The sequence below is a fragment of the Stylophora pistillata genome, chromosome 1 (assembly GCF_964205215.1).
Source record: "Stylophora pistillata chromosome 1, jaStyPist1.2, whole genome shotgun sequence".
Taxonomy (NCBI): Eukaryota; Metazoa; Cnidaria; class Anthozoa; order Scleractinia; family Pocilloporidae; genus Stylophora; species Stylophora pistillata.
Genome location: NC_142519.1, coordinates 11794676 through 11815878, shown reverse-complemented (window position 1 = coordinate 11815878; position 21203 = coordinate 11794676). Strand labels below are relative to the sequence as shown.

General features: G+C 39.5%; 2 protein-coding genes across 2 annotated transcripts in view; one reads left to right on the top strand and one right to left on the bottom strand.

Moving 5' to 3' along the window:
- LOC111346784 (GFP-like fluorescent chromoprotein amFP486) overlaps positions 1-21203 on the bottom strand; it is a 59167-nt gene that overhangs the window by 18695 nt on the left and 19269 nt on the right. The gene's annotated exons all lie outside the window — the stretch shown is intronic.
- On the top strand, positions 1245-6515 carry LOC111346785 (uncharacterized). The gene is made up of 3 exons (XM_022954052.2): positions 1245-1555; positions 2089-3576; positions 5203-6515. Exons 1-3 carry the CDS (start codon positions 1378-1380, stop codon positions 5424-5426), a joined length of 1890 nt encoding a protein of 629 aa, XP_022809787.2. The 5' UTR covers positions 1245-1377; the 3' UTR covers positions 5427-6515.

The following is a 21203-nucleotide window of genomic DNA, read 5'->3' as shown; positions in this document are numbered from 1 at the left end:
ACCCTTATTTACATACGAGGGTGGTTTGGAAGAATTCAGGAAAGTTGCACAAACCCGGGACGCATTCAAAGGCTTGCATGAATTTCAAACATTCTCCCAATCCCAAACTCAATCTCGTCGTGGGAGCTCGCGAAACCCTTGACTTTGAACTGTGTTTTTAAATTGTGCCGGTAAACACAAAAAGCGTGACGTCACAACTGTGTCCACACGCGCGCGCGCGCACACACACACACACACACACACACACACACACTCTCTCTCTCTCTCTCGTCTAAACTCACCAATTGACCAATGAGAGCACACGCCGGTGACTATCTCAATTTTTTTATAAAATAATTTAACATGCTGGCTAACAAGAAGGACTCGAGAGGGCTCAACAAATTGCTTAAATGATCTATTCTATAATCTTTTGCTAAGCCAAAATCATAAATTAAAAGAAAAGGAACAAAGAGTGAAAAACACTTTGCGCTGAAAGAACTGAACTGAACAGTTAATGACAATGAAACTAGAAAAAATGCTTCATGTTTTGGGATATACCTCACCTTAAATAGCAAACTCGAGTTATGACCTGTGCTGTAAAAGACATGCATGAGACCATTCTTTGTCCTCAAGCCTGAGCACCGAGGATTGGGTGGATTCTGAAATCAAAAGTTTTCGAAGGATACGAAGGGACAACTATTCTTAAGTGCGTGATGATTGCAATCATACGCATGGATTATTTACTTTATCGAAGTGTTTGACGGCTCATGCTTGAATAGAGGGGAAATTTGTAACAAGGTGATCAACATCGTTGCTGTTTTGTGGACAGTGAAAAACCCTTTATGGTTGAGGCTTGCTCGGTTTCATTGCTTTACTCTCTAAAATGAAGCCTTCTGGTTATACGCATCTAAACTAATCTAAAAGTTGATCAATTTGTAACTGTGACTAAAAGCAAACTACACTACCGTAAAGGTCAATTTCACTCTGCTTTTATGATAATAAGCAAGATATTTGCTCGCCAGAAGTGTACTCTGCCGCAGTGCTAGCCTTTTACTTAGCAATTTGGAAACAAATAGCCACTTCAACGCATGAGAAGTGAAAGGGTGGTGGAGTGCCAGAGGTAGAGGTATTATTCTCAGGGGAACCCGAAGCCACACACGCTTCACACAACTGTTTATCGCAAAGTTTTGCGTGATGCGAAAAAGTCGCATCACAACATTAACCAATCAGACCTCTACACGTGGTTAGAAGGGGCTTCCCCGGACAAATTCTGGTAATGAAATTTTGAACAGGGTGCAACCAGACTAAAAGTTTTACTCTGAAAGCGTCGGTGTTTAAATTTGTCTTGAATTTACTCTCAAGTGATTTGAATACGTTAATTTAGAAAGAAGAATAACTATGACACATCAACTTAAAGTGTCAAAACCCGAACAGAGCTTCCGTGACATACCATATGAAGAGCTTGGGCCGCAGAAAGGCGCTTCAAAGAAGAACTATCTGTCGATGGCTTATGGCGTCCCGGTTGCGATTTTTCTGCTCGTGATTGTAATTTGCCTTTTGATCAAGTCTAGCGGAGGTAAGCTTGAAAGAAGGGTTTAACTTGCTAGGGAAAGGATGGCCGAAACATGCAATAGTCATTTGCAAATGATGGCAGATACTAGGTAGCGAATTAGTCGGATATAGCCTGACGGAGAATTAAAATTTGCTTTGTCTGTATATTTTCCATTTGATCGATAGATGGAGTACATAGTTGAATGAATGAACAGCTCCCAAACCAACTATAACGGTGACTAACTTATCGAAAATCAAATTCCTTTGGATGGTGAGCAGAGTGACACGTAAATGCTTCGCTAAGCATATATTAAAGTTATTTACAATTTTAAACTCCTTATCCCATCTTCGCGTGGGTATTTTGATAAACACAACAAGTCTGGTCTAAACTGCAATGAGGGTAAGCCATGATGAGTATTTTCTTCTACCCATGAGTTGGAGAAGTGACTTACGGCCAATTCCGTACGTACCTCGGCAAGAATGAATAAATTAATCGCAGTGTCATACGATTTGGCTCAGTGACTATTTATCCTTTTTCTTATTTCTCCGCCAAAACAGATGAACAAAATGTGACCAGGCCAATTCTTAGCTGCAGACAGGGAAATTGTGATTCCAACGCCGCTTGCTCAGAGGATAAACAAAATTGTGTTTGCAACAAAGGTTTCCAAGGGGACGGCTTGTCATGTGCTGATATAGATGAGTGTATCAATGAGACTCACAATTGTAGTGAGCATGCAATTTGCACAAATTTGTTTGGCTCGCACAATTGTAGCTGTCTGACAGGACTCCACGGAGACGGCTGGTCTTGCAAAGACGTCGATGAGTGCAAGACCAGTTCGACGAACTGTAGCGATCGAGCATTTTGCAATAACACAGTTGGCTCTTATAATTGCTTATGTCTCGAGGGATTCCAAGGAGATGGAATGTCATGTCAAGACATCGATGAGTGCATTGATAACATCCATAATTGCAGCGCTCATGCATACTGCAGCAACACCGTTGGCTCGCACGATTGCATTTGTCTTTCAGGATTCCGAGGAGATGCACGATCATGCATTGACGTTGATGAGTGTAACACAAATATGTACAATTGCAGTGATCACGAGTTGTGCATTAACACTGTTGGCTCGTATATTTGTATTTGTCGCCCAGGATTCCGAGGGGATGGACGATCATGCCTTGACGTTGATGAGTGTAACAGAAATATGCACAATTGCAGTAATAACGAGTTCTGCATTAACACTGTTGGCTCGTATAATTGCATTTGTCGGCCAGGATTCCATGGAGATGGACGATCATGCCTTGACGTTGATGAGTGTATCACAAATATGCATAACTGCAGTGATCACGAGTTCTGTGTTAACACCGTAGGCTCGTATAATTGTATTTGTCGCCCAGGATTCCGAGGAGATGAACGATCATGCATTGATGTTGATGAGTGTATTACAAATATGCATAACTGCAGTGATCACGAGTTCTGTGTTAACACCGTAGGCTCGTATAATTGTATTTGTCGTCCAGGATTCCGAAGAGATGAACGATCATGCCTTGATGTTGATGAGTGTATTACAAATATGCATAACTGCAGTGATCACGAGTTCTGCATTAACACTGTAGGCTCGTATAATTGCATTTGTCACCCAGGGTTTGAGACCAATGGACATGCGTGCAACGATGCCAATGAGTGCAATTACGGGACTCACAAGTGTGACAAGAATGCGGTATGCACCAATACCATAGGGTCTTACAAATGTTACTGCAATTCTGGGTTTTCTGGAGATGGGCTAGTGTGTCATGATGTTGACGAATGTCGCAATGGATTGTTTCACTTTTGCGATTTTCATGCGACTTGTAAGAACAGCGCGGGTACCTATACATGTTCATGTAAAGACGGTTTCCATGGAAATGGACGTAAATGCTCCGACACTAACGAGTGCAAAGATGCTGGTCATCTATGTAATGATCATGCTTACTGTCGTAACACTGTAGGGTCATACAGCTGCGTCTGTAAAACAGGATATGAGGGAAATGGTTGGGATTGCGAGGGTAAGCAATCTTTTATCAACTGAGTTATGGTCATATTCGTGGCCTTTTATACTCTCTTTATAATCTCCCTAAAAAGCATTGCCGTTATTCTGTGTAAGGCGATAGTTCATAGAGCTTCCATCAATGATCAATTGACGATATATTATATATATTCATAGTTCACCACTAAATTTTCTCCGGTTCTTATTGGTTTAATTTGGATATATCAACAAAGTTGAAATGGTAAATTGGCCACCGTAATGATTACAAAAGCTGACGTTTCGAGCGTTAGCCCTTCGTCGGAACGAAGGGCTAACGCTCGAAACGTCAGCTTTTGTAATCATTACGGTGGCCAATTTACCATTTCAACTTTGTTGATATATCCAAATTATTTCGTTACTCCCACCGACGCAGCCCCAAACAGTTTCTTTCGAAACTATCAGCCTTTATTCTTATTGGTTTAAATCGATCACGTGACGCGATAGTGTTCATCCGTGGAGAGACACTATCAGCCCATAGTGCCTGCCCGCGGAAAATACCCGGATGGATAGTGCCCGTCCGCGGAAAATACCTGGATTGATAGTACTCATCCGTGAAAAGTTTTGAATAGTTTGACGGCCGCGAAGTTAGGCAGATTGGAAAAACAGTGACTTTTCAGTTCTGACAGGTATAACGTATTATTTAGCCAATGTACGGTTGCGAATTATTGACATTTGTGACAAGCTGTAAGCGCGGAAGAAAATTTAGTGGTGAACAATAAAAACAGTAGAGTGTTTATGTCTCGGAACTATTGGTCTGATAGTTGCCCCTTGGAAATTTGATGTTCTTAAAACTAGCATATTTGCCCTCGAAGCTTCGCTTCTCGGGCAAATATTTGTTTTAGGAACATCAAATTTCCGCGGGGCAACTATCAGCCGATAGTTCCTCGACAGAAACACTCTATTGTTTAGATATATTTAATATAATTTCAGAACTGAGCAAAGAGTTTCCAGCAATCTGATTGGTCGAGCGGTTCCTTATATGACGCTACATAAACCGCTCCACGCGGTTTATCTAAAATTTTATAATAAAATGTTAAGAAATGTTACTAAAATGTTATGATTTTAGAAATTTCTCTGTTGTTTAGCTCTGAAATTATATTAAAACAATTATTCGCCTCAGGTTCGGTAAATATCGTCCAATAATCCCCTCGACTTCGTCTCAGGGATTATTCGACGATATTCACCTCGCCTTCGGCGAATAATTGTTAAATATATATACACACACCGTATATCACAATGCTGAATGTGATCGAGAACTCTTTTAACATCCCTGTTACCAAGGAGAGTCACATATATACCATTCATTTTATCGTCAAAAATAGTGATAAAATGAATAATGGATATTTACAAGGGGTTGCAGCTGTCTGGAACAGTATTAAAAGCACGTAATCGTGTAGTATGATCGTCCGTTACACGTAATTCCCGGGGTTTAAACCATTTGCAACATCGAAAGCGAAATTATAATATTTAGTTCATAGTTTGCTTTTGTCTTTTGTGATTATGCTGTATTTTAAAAGTCTCTGGGGTACGACATCTTGTTTCGGGTAATAGGCAAGGGAAGTTTGTTCAATGTCACTGATAAATCGTTTAATCAATGTCTTCATAGATATTGACGAATGCCTGCACGGAACTTCTACATGCAGCTCGAATGCAAATTGTATAAACACCCAAGGCTCTTACCGCTGTCAGGGCACCGATGGACACCACATTACCTGGAATCACGACGTCTCTTTTAGTTTTCCAGGTTTGTCTGCCGAAAGGCCCGTATCGTTGAATGGAGGTTCTCGCTTTGTTGTTATTATTGTGACAATGTTGCAGTTGCTTTGGTAGCCTTTCTACATACTAAAAGGACACCTTGGAGATGGTAGAATCTATATGTGTTTCACATATCTGCACGTAAATATTAGAATTATCTGTAATAAAACATTAGAGAGAATGCGAGACTTCTACTCCAGAGTGGATGCTCCGTTTGCCAATTCTTGGCCACGTTTTGGCCCTAAACTACCCCTTTTAATCTGTATTAACATAATGAAAATAGCCTCTCCCCTGCCCTGATACTTGATGCGCACAAGTGTCTTGATTGAAAACTAAGCAACCAAACTACTTTTTCTCTCGAGTAAGCTCCTGAACTATGTAAATGGAAGAGAAACTGGACTTTTTCATTTTTTATACTTCTTGCTTGCAATACGACCTCCTCCTAGGTGATGCTTTCCCCTCTAATCCATCAAAAGAATCCGAAATTTGATAAGATAATAGAGAGAAAAATTATTCTTTGATGTGAATTAGACTTGATCTGGAGAAGGAAATCCATCACAGAAAAGGGGCTTTGCCCCGCTATTCTTGCTTGCTCGGATCTCTGATTGGCTCGTGCAGTTTTTGTGACCAGAGGCGCAACCAGAGATTAGACCAAGGAAGGAAGCCACGTAACTGATGGACGAAGGACTCTTTCCGGTAAATCAAAGTCTAAACCATTTTGTTTCTGTAGAGCGTTTTAATAATTACGGAAAAGAAAAGTTTTGTCAGTTAATTTTTTTTTGTTTTACTAGACGAGAACCAAATTAGAATTACTCCTAGCCGCTTCATGCTTCGGAAACCGGAGTTAAGTGCCGGCCCGATGAGCCACATGGCTCGTAAGTAGTCTTTTTTACCTTTTAGTGGTGTTCGTTACTGTGAAGATCGCCTTTATGCTCGTTCTTTAGCAGCAGTTCAAATATATGACTTTCATATATTCACAAACGAGAATATATCAATCTTAAACTTGTAAATAAACAAATAAAAAAGGAACAATAAAACTAAATCAAACATCAACAAAATACATACAAAACCCAACCTGGACCTATCTCTGAAAAACTTCCCATTTGTGCCAGCCATTTATAGATTGACTCAGTTATTAAATTTATTCTGGGTTTAAAGTCCTAACGATGCTTTAATCATTAGATGTTTTGTCTGGATAATGAATGAAATTTGCTTTTGGTTTTGTTATCGGTCCACAAATTAATGCCACAACGTTAATTCCGGCGTCTGACTTAAAATCTGAGACATTCTACTTCCGGCTTCGGAATTCTAATTCCCGACTTCAGAATTCGGATTTTCGGGGTTCTCAGTTTAATTTAATTTGAGACTATCAACTTATAATTTCACGACTTCCGGCTTCAGACTTCTAATTTTCGACCTCAGACTTCGGATTTCGGACACGTTATTTCAGAGTTCGAAGTTTTATCTCCGACTTTCCACTTTTGGTTTTCCGACTTCGGACTTCCTAATCTCCGACCTTGGACATTCAATTTCGGAGTTCGGAGTTTTAATCCCGACCATCTGACCTCTGGCCTCGCACTTCTAATGTGCGACTTGTGACTTTAAAGCCTCTTATGTGTAACTTGTGACTGCAAAGTGACTTCGGAATCCGACTTTCATTGATCAGTTGTTACATGTAGACCTTCGATCTTCCTTTTCTCCGATTTGGACTCTAGAGTGCTATTATCAACATATGCTAACTTGAAGGATCTAACTTTCTTCTTGGGTCAGGAATGTAAAATCGAAATATGAGGGCAGCAATAACCAAGTTCACAAGCGTACTAAATTTAAATCCTACGATTTACTAGCATATAATTTATCCTCACAGTAACACCCCGAAATTAAACATTAAGCTCAGGAGAATAACGGAGATGATCTAAAACGAAATGAAATGAAATGTTCTTGATTGTTAAACAAATGCACAGAAAACAGTATAGAGATATATGCAGTCATGTTACAGTGTCAAGACTTGAACAAATAAGGCAACAGTTCGCAAACACCATGGAAAAGAAGCGATTTTTTATTTATCATATTTCATATAAATACATAGAAAATTTAATAACTTTATGCCAGCGCATCGAGTGGTATTTTGCTCGCACCGATCAGATCGCCGCGTTGGGGTGTACGTATGTACTTCATACCAACCAGACAACAATATCAGGACCACGCTCACCCGGACGATCAAATCTACATATTTTAAAACTGTACAGTGCTATTACTAGATTCAATTCACTCTCAAGGCTTTTTGTCCTATAATCAACGAAAATTTAAGCCATAGAGAAGTTTTTTCTGCGTAGTCATAATCCTATTTAAATACGAAGGTGGTTTGGAAGAATTCAGGAAAGTTACGCAAACCCCGGGACGCATTCGAAGGCTTGCATGAATTTCAATCATTCTCCCAGCCTCAACCTCATTCTCGTCGTGGGAGCTCGCGAAAGCATTGACTTTGAAATGTTTTGAAAATGTGCCGACAAACACAGAAAGCGTGACGTCACAACTGTGTTCAGACACTCTCGTCTAAACTCACCAGTTGACCAATGAGAGCGCACATACTACCTCAATATTTCCCTGTTGAAGTCATCATGCTGGCTGACAAGGTGGCTTAGAAGAACTCGAGAGGGCTCAAAAAATTGCTTAAATGTTCTATTCTATAATCTTTTGCTAGGCCAGAATCGTAAATTAAAAAAAAGGAACAAAGAATGAAAAAAATTTGCGCAGAACGAAATGAACTGAACAGTTAATGAACATGAAACTAGGAAAAAATGCTTCATATTTTGGGATATACCTCACTTCAAATAGTAAACAAGAGTTATCACCTGTGCTGTAAAAGACGCGCTCATGAGACTATTCTTTGTCCTCGAGCCTGAGCACCGATGATATAGCGGATTCTGAAATCAAAAGTTTTCAAACGATACGAAAGGACGAATATTCTAATGTGTGTACAGATTGCAATGATACGCATGCACTATTTAATTTATCGAAGTGTTGGCGGCTCATGCTTGACTAGAGATGAAATTTGTAGCAAGGTTATCAAAAGCCATATCTCCAGACTACGAATGGATTTTAGATTGAATTTTTTTATTAGCTTCGCCGACAGGCAGGGATCCCGCAACAGCTTGCGCCAATTACTGCGGGCCCAGTACCCACCCATCCCACCCCAGGGGAGGACATCCACCACACAGTAATCTCGTGCGTGGGAAATTAACGTCTCCTACCCCAACTCTGCAGGAGACTGGACCTACGGTTTATTCGTCCTTATCCGAGAAGACTAGAATGTCTATCAATTTCCTGATATTATAGAAAGGTACTTCTCCTCAGTAATTTTTAAGACCTTGAGTGTTGGTCCGGTCTGGGTTAGAGCACTATTTTTTGTAGATATATAATCACTGTTCACCACAGATAAAACATGTTCATGTTTGTGGACAGATTTCTGCCTTTCCATAAAGTCAAGAAAGCTGTCACTAATTGATTACAAATAAATTGCTGAAAATGTTTTGTGTTACTGTAGAATTCTGCTATGATGCATGTCATTTAGCAATTGCAGGTATAACCTACCTTAATAACTTTGCAGAATACACAGCACTCTGTGTCCAATCCGGCCTCGCTTGCAAAGTTCATTGATATATTTGTTAGCATCACCACCTTTTTGCTTGAGTAGCATAACATGGCTAGACATGTAACATAAAAACATTGCAAAAATATGAAGAGTCAAGATTGGCAGAGTAATAAAATAACCTGGAAATTTAACGTAGGTACTAAAAGTTGGAATCACCTGAAACCGTCTGAAACCACCGATGAAACCACCTGAAATTTACTTGAGCAGTGGAAGTTAAAGTCACCATTCATCAGCTATATTCTGTCATTTGCAGTAAAATACCTTGCAAAAAATCCACATGTATTTCACTTTTGCAATGACAAAGTCAGTAAAATTCTAGGTCACGCTATAAATTCGTCTCTGATTAAAAAGAAACACAATGTTCAAAATTTCCTCGTGAAAATCTTCTGGGCTTTTTCATATATAATTGGTATGATCCCGTTGATAAAACTTCACGTATTTCTTTCGATTTAAAACAGTTTCTTCTTTGCATTCGCGATCCCATGTTGTTATTGTCACGCAAGTGCTTTGTTAAGAAATGAATTCGCATATTCCCGTTTAACTCCCAGCCATTCGTAGAGCTAATTGAGTGTGTTTTCAACAAGAACAATTGGAATGTTTCCTTGAGGACCTGTTTGTGGTGCCTATTCTTTACTGTAGGGCATTATATACGATATCCGTAAGCCGGGCTCCTTGTGGATAAACTTGATTGTTAACACTTATTTTCTGATGTCACCCGTAATTTTTTAGGTGCTTTCATGTTGTTTTAAATTGTTTCGAGATATTTTCAGGTAATTTCAGATGGTTTCCTTGGGGGTTTCAGGTGGTTTCATCGGTGGTTTCAGGTGATTCCAACTTTTAGTACCTACGGGAAATTTAACTTTAAATGCATCTTCCACCAACCACTATAAGCTGCAAAATCAAACTCAGGCACTTTGCTGGATCTTTAATGAAATTTAACGGTATTATATGTCATTTTCCTGCCAAGCAGAAATGAGTTCTGATACACCACAAAACCAGCATGCAAAACAAAACATAAGGCAGCAAATACACTTAGCCGGTTTATGACGTCACTCCATAACAACCAGCCTTTTCGAATATTTGAACTTCTGTTTACCTGAGTCTCGTGATGACTCTTCAAATGGATATTTTTCTGACTACCAATACGTTTAAAAGTTGTCTGTGCCAAAAACGGCCTTGAATATTGAGCCCGCCTGCGTCTTGCATCGTCTCCAAGCGCCCTCCGAAGCATTGTTGCTGATCTTGAATAATTTACATCTAAAACTGTTGTTAATCGTGGTCGCTTCACATTACTTTCCATTTCTTCTTTAGAATTAGCCTTTAGCATGATAAGTCCGCTTTCGTTGCCTACCTGTTTTGGATCCAGATTTGGAGAAAATGATTTTTTATCTATCAAGTTTGCATTAGCCACATTTGGTCCACCATTGATGCCAGGCAGAACTTAAGCCAGGCAGAACTTAAGCCAGATTACCTGCCTTCTTCTGCTGTCGCTTTCGCTTTCTCCATTCTCTACTTTATTTACGTTTTTCCTTGGGGGTATTTTTTCGCGATTTTACCTCCCGTTTATTTGGTATTTCCAGCTTAGTGGAGGCCTCAAGGTCCGCCGACATTTTATTAATGTATTCCCAAGCAAGAAGAGCGAATTAGTTGAAACAGTACGTGCATCCGATTTCGTAATTTACAAAAACTTTGTTGTTCTCGTGAAAAATGAGAGCCGTCTTATTGAAACTTGATGACAATATAAGCCGGCAAAGAAAACACTGTAAAAGCAATTATCTGTCACATCGATGTCAGCAGCAACAAGATTATGACGCCTTACAGGAAAGCTGCCTGGAGCGCTCAAAAAGCCCCATACATTTTCTTAGACTTTTAGTCTAAGAAAATGTATGGGACTTTCCGGGATACTTGCAGTGCAAAACGCAATCGAGAGTTTTACAGAACAAACCAAATAAAAAGCTTCTTGGAGCCTTCCTTTTTTTTTTTTTCTTTTTACATTTGCGTTGTTTATGCAAAGGAAGCAACTGTTTGGGAAGCAAAAATAAAATATTAATAAAATCGCTTAAATAGATTAGGAATGCTTGAAGGGCATCTTTGGTTAGATTCACGTTTTCTAGAACAAAGGTATCTTAAACAAAACTTTTCCTTTGCATATTTATTGAAATATCCTAAATTAAGCCAACTTATTACTATATTCAATTTGAGTATAAGCGGGTTTGGATTTCTCTAGAAGATACATACCCGCTCAGATTGTATTGACAACCGACCGAACAAAAATCAATGTAAAGAATTTTCATCGAGACACTTCTTTAAAGTGCACCTAAACCCAAAACGTTATTTTCGCTTAACGAAATAAGCTTATTTTTTGGAGTATTTCTGTGCAAATTTCTTTTCAATTTCCTCAAATCTTTCATTTTCTGTGCTCAGTCAAAATACGGAAAGTCAGCCGCCATCTTGCCCCACGACTGAGTTTAAAGAGGAATGGCTCCAGCGGGTAATGTGACGTCAAATCGAGAACACGAAAGTCTGCATTTCACACATTTTCACTTCTTTGAGAAGGTTGTAGTCGATATTGTCCGAAATATGTTGACTAAGTGTGTTGTATGAGGAATGTATGAAGCGCGATACCCTTTTGCAAATTTCGCACGTTGTTACATCCTCCTGCTACACACTTAGTCGGAATATTTTCGGACAATAATAATAATAATAATAATAATAATAACTTATTATTTATATTGCGCAAATTAACATGTGAATATGATCAAATGCGCATCACAACACTTTTCGGGGGACTTTGGCCGGACTGCATCAGCAGTTTACAAACAAGTGAAGGAAACTTATTTGAAGATGCCCCCTCCCCCCCAATCCCAGTAAACAGGCCAGACCACATCACAGTAATCTCGTGAGTGGGTTTTTTAACGTCCCCTGCCTAACCAAATTAGCTAATTAGTAGATGCAGGAGACGGGACCTACGGTTTATACGTCCTTATCCGAGAAGACTAGAATGTCTATCTATTTCTTGATATTATAGAAAGGCAGTGCATTCTCCTCAGTTATTTTAAGACCTTGAGTGTTGGTCCGGCCGGGGCTCGAACCATCGACCTCGACCTCCCGCACAACAGTCCAGCGCTCTAACCAATTGAGCTAACCGGGTGGCGGTTGAATCTAAATAAACCGGATGGCGGTTACAATATCGACTACAACCTTCCCAAACAAGTGAAAATGTGTGAAATGCAGACTTTCGTGTTCTCGATTTAACGTCACATTACCCGCTAGAGCCATTCCTCTTTAAACTCGGTCGTGGGGCAAGATAGCTGCCGATTTTCCGTATTTTGACTGGGCACAGAAAATTGAAGATTTGAGCAAATAAAAAACTTTTGGACAGAAATACTCAAAAAAATACGCTTGTTTTGTTAAGCGAAAAACATATTGGGTTTAGGTGTAATTTAATTCAATTTATTAGTCTCTTCCTTCTAAGACTCTACCAAGCAGTCGGCTGTTATGCCAGAGTATCGCTAGAGCATCGCAGAAGACCAACGTTCCAATGGAATGAATGCATGAGAATCCCCAAAGTTCACGAGTTACTTACATTACAATCCAAGTGCGCAGGGTACATAGTACGTAACAATCGAATGAAAGATTAATTCTAAAAGTGGCTCTTAATACTAACAAGACAATCCAAAGACAGAGAATCCTTAAAGTGCGCGAGGTAGGAACGTAACAATCTTACATTGAAAAGGTTTAAAAACAACATTAACAACAACGTTCGCATCACAAAATTTCTTGAAATTTAACTTTAAAGTGGTGGTAAGTAGAAGTTTTTTCACGTTGGATTCTCATAAGAATTTAGAACACGAACAAGGTATAATTGGTTCAGAATCGATGGCTTCCTTGACAATACAAATTGATTAATGCTGCAAATATTCAGATCAAGTTTTTAATAGAATGACGCTGGAAGGTGTTGTTGCAGAAAATTATTACATATTTATAAGGTAAATAGAAAAATTGATGAGAATGAGAGTGCATTTTCATGTTTAAATCAGCGAATTATCCCCAGCAGAGCCTAAGATGTACTTTTTTCAGTTCTTTCCGTGACACTAAACATAAAAAAATTGCTGAGAATGAGAGTGCATTTTTAATGTTTAAATCAGCGAATTATTCCCAGCAGAGCCTAAGATGTACTTTTTTCAGTTCTTTCCGTGACAATAAACATCTCACAATCATTCCACATTGGCCTTTCCCCGAGGCGTGATCACAAACATTTCCTTGCAGAAAATTCTAATAAGCGTGAAAGGTGCATCATGGATCGCGGAAACTAAACGAAGCAAAATCTCATTTTCGAAGAGAGAAATAAGACGAGGGAACATTATCGAAGACAATAAACATCTCACAATCATTCCACATTGGCCTTTCACCGATACGTGATCACAAACATTTCCTTGCAGAAAATTCTAATAGGCGTGATAGGTGCATCATGGATCGCGGAAAATAAACGAAGCAAAATCTCATTTGCGAAGAGAGAAATAAGACGAGGGAACCATGATATTTTATTTGACTCCACAATTCTGTAAGCCCTATCGCTCTCCCACGCTACCCCTGCTTGCACTAAGCGGTTTACTTTCCTAGACCCTAGACATCATTCAAATGAAGCTTTCTTTCCCGAAAAAGGTGTTACTCTGGACATTTTCCAGTTCCTATGCAAATGAAAAAGAAGAGTATAAGAGTGTATGCGAATATTTTGCGCCTTTGAATGTAAGCTTGAATTCCATCAACAGTCATGCGCAGCTCAGCCGATCTGATCATTTATTGAATTTTTAACGGTGATCGTTTACTTTCTGACACTGAAAAAGTGACCGACCGATTCACGAAATCCCTCATGTTACTGTTATATTTTGTGGCTGTCTTAATAATCGCTCGTGGAAGACAGCTTAAAATATCGTACAGTTTTTAACAGCCAAGATAAGACTTCGACCAGTTTTATCAAAACTTTTATGGTTAAACTACGGCAGACCGATCACACATCGGATCCTTACTTGAACAAGATATCACAGTTCCTGCTGGTTTGAATCGTTTCTTACAAATGGACGACATGAAAGGAGAAAGAATGTGCTGAGCAACAGTCCCTTAAAATACCTGGATCTCCAGCAGTTCCCAACATGGTAAATGGAATTATTTGTTCTCAGAAAGTAGCAAGATGAAATTTCACACCAAAGGGGCAGCAAAAAAGTCGGGCAGAATGTTTCAACACTGACTTTATACCATTCTATTTTTGTCACATAACGAACGTATTCATTTCTCAAACAACGTTTCGTAGATTTTGATCAAACAAATTACATAGGTTAGAACTTTTGCAGATTGGTCTCTTCAAATCCCCACTCCCTAGGGCAAAAAAATTATGTTCCAAGGTTCCACCCAAGTTCCGGATTTGATGGTCAAACTTTTTGTAAAAGGAAAATCAGTGACCTTGACATATTATCCTTTGACCAAGCCAAAAAAGAAAAGATTGTCATGCAGCATTTCTTGTAAACAGATTTTCCTTCTCTTTCGAATACCTAGTAATCTCATTTGGTTTATCCCAATGGGCCTCGCGGTACGCTTTACGATGTTTAGTTTTTAATTAATTATCTGATTCTATAAGGTCTATCTGCACAAGTCATTTACTTTAAGCAATGATCATTTTCAGCTTAAGGATCATGTTTCAGTGAAATACGCTTTACCCTCTGCAGACAAGTTGGATCATAGAGGTCAAATGATATCATGTATAGGATAGTGTGAGAAGAAGCAAAATCTGAGTCCCTCGTGAGGATTCCAACCTCATGCAGTTAGCCCACAGAAGGCGATCCTAGCTGGGTGGAGAGTTTCGTGCGTTCCTCTTAGTGCTTGTTTATTTTTACGTCCCGAGGAGAGGTGCAGTGAAGATTGCCCGCACTTCGGTCTCACCCTCTGGTACCTCGTCAGTGATGTGCTCGTATCGTTTTTATACGGTGTCTGTATTCAGGTGGGGGTTGTATTTTTTCTTTTCTCGGGTACATTTGGCATTCAAAGCCAAGGGAATACAAAAATCCATTATTGGTTCTTCTTAAATAAAGAATAAAACAAATAAGTCTCAGCAGAACTCTGTAATGGCGACTGAAGCTTGCAGTGCTTAACTTGAGAGGGACCATAAACACAAACTAATTGCCTATGTTGTGTTAGTCCAAAATAAATTATCTCCAAGGAAAATTGCTCATGACGTCATCAGCTGAGCAGAGAAAACAACTGTTTGGTCAAGAGCATAGAGTTCAAACCGTAGAACATAAAACTTCGACACCTGCGCTACCACCTGAGCAGAAAAAGAAATATTCAACAACGCTACTAAATATTCTTTCAGCAGGGTAGAAAGACAAAATTATAAATTAACTCAGGAGAGGATTCAAGCCTGAGACTTTACAATATCGGTATCTTCCAGCTGAGTGGGTCGACCTTTGCCGAAGAAATTACTAGTTGAAAGTCAGAAATGAAAGTTTTGTTCGACTTACTTGAAGATTCATACCTCGGATCTACCGATTTTTCTGTTGGACACTCTACCTGCAGAGGAATACAAAACTCGTGCAGTTATTGTTTTTATCGCACACTAAGCATTGTATTTTGTTTGCTTCTTGAGATTTTGATCAACCGGTGATATAGATATTCAGTGTTATTGTTTTGCTGGAATCAAACGCCGGATGGATTCAAGTTGGTAATCAAGGCAGCAATGAAGGCGACCACTGAATAGAGCTCTATATAAAAAGACTGCTGGTTAACTGTTCAGGTATGAATGGATTGAGATATACTGATTGTTCATGAAGTATTTACTAGCTGTACAAGTTAGAAAATAAACGTATCTCTGTGGTTGTAGTGACGTTGTTAGTTGTAGTTTTTTTGTCATCCTTTGCATTGATTGATGACTGAAACTGTGAAAAAGTTCCAGTCATCCACCAATGTAAAATCCGACAATGCTGAAGCACAAGGTATTCACTCCAATTAATCTGTTCAGCTTGAAAACGATGTTATACCCGCTAAGTGGAAAAGTTGGAGAGAGAGCAAATGGTACGGTAAATGTTATGCTATGGTAACGGGATAAGAAATATCACCTGACATTTATTTTCGAAGTATCGCCTTGCATTTGTTTTCGCAAAATTAAAGACTCGATTCAAATTGGAAGAAAAAGAGACAACAAAAACAAAAAACACCACGAAAATAACATTTTTTAGAAAGAGGTTAGGCACAGTTATTGCGAGCTCCTTTTCTGCCCCATGACACAACTGTTACTTAAATTTTTCAGCCGGCAAACCACTTAAATCACCTGTAGAAACACATAAGGAATCGATGAATACTTTGCAGATCGTTTTATCCTTAACAAGAAATCCTTAAAGTGCGCGACATAGGCACGTAGCAATCCAATAAAAGAGAATCCAAAAATGTGCGAAATACGTACGTAACAATCAGATGAAAGAGAATCCGAAAAGTGCGCAAGATAAGCACCTAACAATTCAGGGATACAGAATCCTAAAAGTGCTCCAGATAGGAACGTAGCAATTAAATGAAAGAAATTTTAAAAGTGCGCGAGGTAGATACGTAACAATCTAATAAAAGAGAGTCCTATAGGTACGAAGGATAGGTACCTCACAGTCCAATTTAAGAGAATCCTAAAAGTGCGCGGAAGATTCGTAACAGTCCAGTGATAGAGAATCCTAAAAGACGCGAGACAGGAACCTAACAATTGATCAATAGATATATGTTATTTATCAGCCGGGAGGTCCGCATTGGGAAAACTGTGCCCGAGGTCTTGGATACCGCCCGGGGGCAGTACACTAGACGAAGGGCACAGTTTTCTCCCAGTACGGACTGACCCAGGATGGTGAATAACATTTTAATTTTTTTCTTGAACTTAGCGAACTGCTAGTAAAAAGAACCCGAATAACTTAGGGCTGTAACTGACAGCGAGATCCTCCATAAACGGAACAATTTTTGAGCGAGTAGATAAGAGAAAAACAGAGGTAATGCAGTTTAAAAAGAGAGGCTTCATTGAAACAGTTTTATCCGCGTACTGATAAAGGTGACTTAAAAGGCTTCTTAGCAAATATTGAAACATTTTCTTATAAGTATCTCTCACGATCTGATACCTGTCAATTAGAAAGCGCGCTAGAAAAAAAAATAAGTTCCCTGAAACTTTTGTTAAAGACAAAGCACTTGTTTTAGCAAGTAAACTCAAGCTAAATGACTTTCTTTGACTGACTTTTTCATCTTCGCTAATTTTACAGAAAGAATTCTTCTCTTTCAACGACGATTAAACTACAAAGAATTACTCTCTCTGCTCAGTTTTAAATGTCAAGGAAAGTCAAATTGTAAATACATTCAAATGTATGTTCTGAGGTTGTGAGAGTCTGCTTGTTTGCTTGCTGTAACGGTGTCTGTAAAATCTTTCTTCCACCGAGCACTTGAAGTCAAATGACATACTTTTTCTACGAAGACACAAGGGGATATAATGCGACTTTTAGTCATCGTATTTCTTCGGTTTTTGTTGTGAAATGTACAGTAGAAATATTGAAGTTTCATCTATAGCAGAACTCAAACCTTCCTTCGACATCCTACAACAAACAAATTGTTTTGTAGAATTCTTAAATTAAATGCATGGAAGTAGCCTTGACAAAACTAATTGTTAACTGCAAGTTCCTCTCGTTTTAATTTTCTTAGTTACGTTTTGAGAAGGATTATTGGATTACAAACGGTTTTGTAGGCCGCATGTCAATCTACTACAAAAACACATTCAGTACCCAACCAGTTTTTTTTTTTTTTTTTTTTAATTGAGAGAGAGAAAGGTTAAAGGTCGTAACCGAAATCTCTGCTTACAAATGCTGACCAGCCGGTAAAAAATATAATTATGAAATTTTTCAACGAAGCTAACGATGCACAAGGCGGCTCAACACGCAATGGATAGGATACCTCCCGCTGTGAGTGGGTCGGATGGCAGAATACTGCCCGCTCTCGGAACCAATGAGATCACAGGATTTTTTTAATACCGCGCGCTCACGAGCTGAGTAAAAGATAAAATAGAATCCTATAGGTACCTAAAAATCCAATGAAAGAGAATCTTAAAAGTGCGCAAGATAGGTACGTAACAATCCATTGATATATAGAGGATCCTGAAAGTGTGCGAGATAGGTTCGTAACAAAGGGTTATGCTTTTAACTTTGTTCAGGATCTACTTGTCATATCAAACCTGGACAGGTTTTAAAAATGATCTGTAGTAAAGAACATTAAGGAGAATGTGAGACTTCTGCGCCAGGGGGGGATGCTCTGTTTTCCAATTCTTGGCAACGTTTTGGCCCTAAATTGCCCCTTTACAGGTGTCACGTTTGCCAATTATAAAACGTTATCTCAAGAGCAAGTCTCTGAGCTCACCAAGAAAGTTGTCAAGAAATCATGTCCGCTGGATACAATGCCTACTTCGGTAGTCTTGACGTTTTGGACATGTTGTTACCTGTGATCATGAACATGATTAACTTGTCAGTCGAATCTGGCGACTTTGCTGGCGATTGGAAGGAGGCTTTACTAAAACCACTGCTTAAAAATTGTGGACTTGACATTTTCTTTTAATAATATCCGCCCAGCTAGCAACCTCCCATATGTTTCCAAATTTTCAGAGAAAGCAGCGGCTAATCAGCTCATTGACCACATGACAGCTAATGATTTGCGTATGCCTCTCCCTTCCGCGTACAAGCAAAACCATAGCACCGAGTCAGCACTGCTCAAGGTCAAGAACGATATTTTGTTGAATATGGAGGCGCAAAAAGGTCACTTTGTTAGTTCTCCTTGACCTTAGCGCTGCTTTTCACACTGTTCGGCACGACACTCTTATAAATCGTTTGAAGTCGAGATTTGGTGTGGATGGCAAGGCATTAAAATGGTTTGCGTCGTATCTTGCGGATCGTACACAACGTTTACATTTTACATTTATATAGCGCAGACTTCTATGTGGATATATTCAGTCGCGCTTAACAGTATCGTAAGATTGAGATCGGACGTCAGCGTTTTTATCAGGGGCCTCCGGCAGCCGCTTCAGTGCATGTAGCGATCTCACCTTCTCACCCATCCCACCCCGGGGAGGAAATCCCCTACACAGTAATCTCGTGCATGAGAAATTTACGTCTCCTACCCCTAACCCTGCAGGAGACGGGACTTACGGCTTTACGTCTTACCCGAGAAGACGAAGCAATGTGAGTGAAGTGTCTTGCTTAAGGACACAACGTCAAGCCCCAGCCAGGACTTGAACCCGGACCAACCGACCCAGAGTCCAGTGCACTTACCACTGGACTACTCACGCCTCACGTGCCACTATAAATGATGGCCTATAGTCTGCTTTTCCACTAAGACAAGGAGTACCTCAAGGAGGTTGTCTCGGGCCTCTTCTGTTTACGGTTTACACCAGTAAGCTGTTTGATATCGTCAACAAGCACCTCCAAAGTGTACATTGCTACGCAGATGATACACAGCTGTATTTTTCTCTTAGTCCTGCTGTACAAGGGGAGGATGAGGCCGCGCTAAATGCTATGCGCAACTGCATACATGACTTGAGGAAATGGATGATTGAAGACCGACTGATGTTAAATGATGATAAGACTGAACTAATGCTCGTGGGTACTAGGCAACAGTTAGAGAAAGTCAACTTGATTGATATTACTGTAGGTGACACAGTCGTAGAGGCGAAATCAGTTGGCGAAATCTTTGATCGTAATCCGGATATGTCATTCCACATAAGTAACCAATGCGCCTCGGCATTCTATCATTTGCATAATATAAGTCGAATCCGTATTAGCCCTTCTTCATGCGGTTGTTATCTAGAGCGTAGATTATTGCAATAGTCTTTTATATGGCTTGCCAGCTTCTCACCTGAATATCATTCAGCGCGTTTTAAATGCCGCAGCAAGACTAGTTTGTCGCGCGCCACGCTACTGTAGCATAACGCCGTTGCTATACGAGCTGCACTGGCTACCGGTTAGGCAACGCATTAGTTTTAAGGCTCTGCTAATTGTTTTTAAGGTCATCCATGGAATTGCACCAACGTATTTAAGAGAACTTGTGTTAATTAAAAGACCAGGAATTTATAAAGTAAGATCCTCCTTGGATGGTTTGTTGCTTACTAAGCCAACTTATAGCAGTAGGGTTACATTAGGAGACAGGTCATTCCAGGTCGCAGCTCCGGCACTTTGGAATGCATTGCCGCGTGAGATTCGTTCTATTACAGATCTAGGGATTTTTAAGTTCCACCTGAAAACGCACCTCTTTAAGAAAGCTTTTCATTAATTGTCATTAAAATTTTATCATGATGGCTGCTAGTATCTCAACATATGTTGTATGCTTTAATTTTATCATAGTATATTTTTAATAACTATTATTGAGATTTATTATATGGCTGTGTCTCACAACGACTGGGAACTACCGAATTCACGCATTTGATTGGCTGAAATCAACATTGAAAGCGGTTTAGATTTTCCCATCTACACCGGCATCTAGACCGGCATCTAAACCGGTGTAGAAAAAAAGGTACAAAGAATATAAAAAATTGGCATATAAGACAGAGCCATATAATAAACATCCTATTAACCGAGCTAGGTTGGTCTGCATGGGAGAATCTTGACATTGGTCGCTGGTACAGACGGAACGCTACCAGCGACCAAGGTCAAGATTCTCCCATATAGACCTCCCGCTCGGTTAATAAGAGCTAAGTAATGCGCGCTTCATCATTTCATGGAAAGCGCGCAATATACGAATTAAATTATTATTATTATTATTATTATTATTATTATTATAATGACTATTATCCTTTAACCTGTATTAACATAATGAAAATAGCCTCTCTCCTTCCCTGAGACTTGGTGCGCACAATTATGAGGGAAAAGCAGAAGAAGCGTCTGGACTAAAAACTAAGCAGCCAAACTACATTTTTTCTCGAGTAAGCTCCTGAAATATGTAGACGGAAAAGAAGCTGAACTTTTTCCCTTATTTACACTTCTTCCTTGCAATATGAACTCCTCCAGGGTGATGCTTATCCCTCTAATCCATCATAAGAAGCCGACGTTTGATAAGATAATCTCTTGGATAACTTAATTGCCAAAGTTTGAAATAGAGAGAAAAAATTACTCTTAATGCGAATTGGAGTGACTCTGACAAAGGGTATC